At 34.1% G+C, this 4,834-nt stretch overlaps 1 protein-coding gene across 3 annotated transcripts in view; it reads left to right on the top strand.

Annotated features, from left to right (window-relative positions):
- Positions 1-6: 6 nt before the first annotated feature.
- gmip (GEM interacting protein) overlaps positions 7-4,834 on the top strand; it is a 14,271-nt gene continuing 9,443 nt past the window's right edge. For all 3 annotated transcript variants that reach the window (XM_014024725.1, XM_014024715.1, XM_014024731.1), the window contains exons 1-4: positions 7-1,312; positions 2,563-2,647; positions 3,845-3,935; positions 4,070-4,109. In XM_014024725.1, coding sequence (XP_013880179.1) covers positions 1,270-1,312; positions 2,563-2,647; positions 3,845-3,935; positions 4,070-4,109 — 259 coding nt within the window. In that variant the 5' untranslated portion in view covers positions 7-1,269. The remainder of the gene's footprint in view (positions 1,313-2,562; positions 2,648-3,844; positions 3,936-4,069; positions 4,110-4,834) is intronic.

Genomic DNA, 4,834 nt, shown 5'->3' with positions numbered 1-4,834 from the left:
TTTTTTTTGCCTGGATTACTGAAATGCATCAGGACTTTATGAATATTGATAAATTAGGCAACTGACTTTTTTCTATGAACATCACAATGAAAAGCGTTTAAATATTTAGTCAATTTTATGTTGCTCTAAGATGAGGTGAAACAACTTTATAATTAATCTTCTTTTTGTGTGTTTTTTTATTTTAAATTATTATTTTAATAAATCATCAGACACCACTCTAGCAACTTATAGATGCTAAAGTAAGAAACTAAAACAAGGAAAGCAACAATTTCTGTCAACTTGCAATAACAATACTGAAGTAATATGAAGCTGAATTACTAACGGTGCAGGTTTTTCCTCATGTTTTCGCTGATGCTGTTTAATTGTTTGCAGACTGTTGCTACAAACGTTGCTCTCAGCATTATTATTGAACAAACCACGTTAAACACTGTAATAACTGTAACATAAGAATCACATTGTTGCATTTAAGTAGCTTCAGACAGAAGTCTAAAATGGTTTGATTTTCAAATCAATTTTATTTGACATAAAATTGAATGAATATGTATGTCTGAATTATGATAATTTTTAAGTTTATTTTTTCCAAGTTTCTTAAAGGTAGAAGGTAGATCTCTAACAAAGGTTAGAAGAAAATCATTTGACTGTTCACAAAGTTGCTGGTGCAGTGTGCCAAAACCTAATGAAATAAAACATTTTGTTTTTAAWAGATGGGTTTCTGGTTTTTGGCATWAACTGTTTTTTATTGTTGATAGGTCAAACTTAACCTCCGCATTTAGGGAAAGTACATTTACCAAAAATGTTAATTGTGGGCAATTAAGTAAACAACCCAATTTMTAATTAAGTCTTCTGAAGTAATGCTGAGAACATTAGCTGTTTTAATTCATCATATTTACTCATGTTCGTCAGAAGCCAGAAAAACGTTCTAAGACAAACTTCAAGTTTCACCTTCTCTATAAATGGTGAGATAGTGTGGGTAGGGCTTAATGTGACACAAAGATACACTTCCTCTTCCCTTGATGGCGAAAACATTGGCCAACCTCCACTCTACTGGAGGAAGTTTTTTTTTCATCTGAGCTCAGAGCAGTGTGCGGATAATTTATTACAAGTGTGCCTCTGAGTGCACATATTTTGATGTAAATTTTCTACCGATTCAACAGTATTTTTATTTTATTTATTAATTTTTTTAATGGTGTATTGCTCAGTGAACCAGGTGCGGAGGATGTACCACTGCTGTGTTTAAGGTCTGGCTGCTGGWACGGTGAAAGAGAAGAAATGGAAGAACCAGGGTCAAACAAAGATTCTTCTCAAGGCACAGGTAAGCCTGAAGAATGTCGCAGTAGATTTGAGCTTGTTATAGTTTATACATTTTAATTATTTATTCATATTTGGGTACTCACCATGCCCACATGCTTATAACTCTTTGTGTGTGATCAGTTGGCTACAGATATATGTTAAATATATGGTAAAAGGTTTTTAAAGTGGTAAAAAAAATCCCTTTTTGTGGTTACTGGAAATCTGACAATGCAGTAATGGATAACGACACTGGTTATGCTTCTGGGTGCATGCACATGCTGCATGCGCAAAACAGCATGACAATGTGCACGTCAGAGAGTTGRTGGTGCTGTAAATCATCGTACTTGTCAAAAGGAAGGTTAGTGAACTTCCTGAACACGCTTCATTTTTAACACACTCTAGTTCTGTCTTTTGTGTTTGACTTCTGAGTATCTGTTGAACAAGATAYGATTATATGATCATTCTCTATAAAAGCACCATCATGAGGAGTGCTAATTTACACTCTAGTACAATTTTTTTGTAAATTACATAAGTATTTTTTATGCATCTGTAATTTTACTTTCTTTATGAATTTATTGTGGCAGTTAAAAATAAAAAAAAATGTCTTTGAATTTCAATTAAACATCTTTTTCTCATTCTAGTTCTTTCACTGACACACCASTGGTGTAAAAAAATACAAGGACTCTGTGTGCGTTATAGGACATGACACAAATTGTAAGCAGGATGTGGTTGACCAAAATGGAGGTGTCTCTGAGAGAGGGAGATTTTGTTTTCTTATTTGTTCCTTCTGTTGTAATCTACTGGGTTTTAACAATTTGGTGTGTGAGCAGGTAACATTTGAATAGTATGAACACAAAAGTTTGAGTTTATATCAGCAAAAACCATTGTGTTGTTTTGCATTATATTTTTATTCAGATTCAGTCTTCAACAATCTTCTCAGAAATTTTAAGGAAATGCTGTTATAGTTTAGAATAGGAACTAAGAATTTTTTTTAGCTCCGTCTTAATCTTGATGTGAGTTTTAAGTGTGAGTATGTCATGTGTTTGTCATTAAGTTCAGAGGCAGAATATTTATCACCAATGTCATTTTAACAATTAATAATACAATAATCTTATAAACTCTGTTCACATAAAACTAAATTAAAAAGGCTCCTCTGTCCAGATTGTGTTTAGTGGCCAGGATTGCACCCTTTGAATTGTCATTTGCAATGGTCTATGTACGACAAATATAGAATTTTTTGCTTAATGTTAGTATTTTCATTTCATTTTTCAGAGGTGAGGAAGGTGAAGTCTGAAACCAAGCGATACAGTGAAATCTTCAGAGATTTTGATAATCTTGATTTATCGTTTATTCCTTCGTAAGTATTTTCATATTTACAAATGGTTTAACTGCTTGTTTTATTATCTTTACTCATCTGCCTTAATCAGTTTGACCTCAAATCTGCTTAAAAAAACCCACAATGATCAGTGCAATTTCTTTTCACGTGACTGGTTTCGCTAATCATTACAGGTGCAACAYTTCACTTTRGAATATTTGTGAACTTAAAAAGGACATGTGCAAAATCCACTTTTTTAGATTTTAAATGCATTTTGTGGTGTACTTGGAGTCTCTAGGAGTGCAAAAAAGTTTTAGTTTCTCTCGGTGCTACAAAGATATTTTTATATTTTGTTTGAGTCACAGTTTTCAACCCATTAGGTTTTTTTTTTTTTTCTGAACTATTATGACACAGTATCTGTGATGGAACTACCAAATAAGGTCTGGACTTACCAGCTATAATTTTGTTGTCTTCATTCTCCTCTGGCTCTGGATCAGACTCTGGCTCCAACATGTAAGGCTGGATGGACGAGTCTTCCCATATTGACATCTTTTAATAAATATGAAAAATAAAACATTTCTGCGCCGCTATATAGCCAAAAAAAAAAAACTCTATCAAACTAGAATGGACCGCTCTGGAAGCTGGAGGGGTGTGAAACTCCTCGTTTGGATTTAAAGAGACGGCATCAAAACGAGTTGATCTGAGACACACCTCAGAAAAGGGGTGAAAGAGGGGTTTGTGGAGTTACAATAAGGAGGAATTCAGACCAAAGCATTACAGTTCACTTTATATAGACCCCAACTGAAGGACTGAAATGTGAAAAAGGATTTAAAAGTATGATATGTCTCCTATATGTTTCCTAAAATCCAACAATATTAACTCATCCTTTTATGAACAGTTTTCTTTTAAAATATTTTTAGTGCATATATTTTCAGCATTCTGTATCTTAATCTTCTCTGATTTGTGCTTTTTTACTTAGTTTTGAAACACAGCAATTTTTTTTCAAGTGACACTAAGCGAAAAAAAAAACCAAATTGTAAAATAGTGACGCTAAAATGTCAATAAGTGATAATAAGTACTTTTTTAATAACTGTGTGTAAGATCATCTGCTAATAGTCTATGCATATTTCTTGTTTTGGTTTCAGTGCAGACAATTTTACTTGACAAATCCCATTTTTCTGATCTTGTTAATTGAATGTGTTTGTGTTTCCAACCTAATGCTTTATATTCTCTGTTCAGTGAAGCGGAGGATTTACTGATCGATAGTGACTCCATCTCAGAGACCATCTCTACAGAAGGAGCTGAAATCATAGAGCAAAACGATGTACACGTAAGCTTTAATTTTGCTTTCAGTTTGTTGCTGAAATAGCTGATTTCACTGACACTATCAGCATGATCACTAAAAAATAAACAAAGTTTCTGTCATTTTTTTTTAAATTGTGTAAAGATGCATTTTGTTTACAGATTTGTGCTGAAGCCAGTGAAGTGGATGGAAACCAAACAGGTAAAATCTGTGAGTTTGAGCGAGTCAGTAAGAAGGAACTAAAACAGGATGTGATGGTGTATGACTCTGGTGTGGGTCATGATGTTATATAAAGCTTGATGCCCTGCTAGTTTCCTGTATATCAACACATACTGGAGTCTTCTGTAGGGCTTGTGGCCACTATTAAATTTTTTCTTACCCTAAAATAAACTACATGTGCATGATCTAGATTAGTAAAAGCAGCACAAGCTGCTGTAAGCAACACTTGTAAGTGTCTCTTTCAGTCTCTGGTTATTTTTGCGTACTTAGCTGTGAGTTACGGTTGCTATGCTATAACAGGATTAGGCTAAAGGGAGAGGATTTAAGCAGGGCGCAGATGCTCTAAGAAGAGAAAGAAAGAGGAAATGTTAGTGTTACACTGAGTTTCGATGGAAAGAAACAGAGGAAATAAAGAAAAAGAGCAGCGCTTAGTCACTTGTAAAGTTGCTGCTGTGTGCACCAGCTTCTGTTTGACTCAAACTGTTCATCACAAACGGGATGTGGRACAAGAGGCAGATAGTGTGTTGACAATAAAAGGAGATAGACCTGACTCATTGCTCCCATGAGATCTGTTATCTGCAGTCTGGACCTGATAGRATAATCTTCAATCCCAGTTCCAAAGAGTGTACGTGGTAGGACAAATTTTAAAATGGGTTGTTTATTTAAAAAAAGAAAAAAAAAGCATTAGAAAGTTATGAGATTTACCA

Source organism: Austrofundulus limnaeus, unplaced genomic scaffold (assembly GCF_001266775.1).
Source record: "Austrofundulus limnaeus strain Quisiro unplaced genomic scaffold, Austrofundulus_limnaeus-1.0 Scaffold4, whole genome shotgun sequence".
NCBI classification, from domain to species: Eukaryota; Metazoa; Chordata; class Actinopteri; order Cyprinodontiformes; family Rivulidae; genus Austrofundulus; species Austrofundulus limnaeus.
Note: the sequence above shows the minus strand (reverse complement) of the source record. Positions and strands in the feature narration are given on the sequence as shown.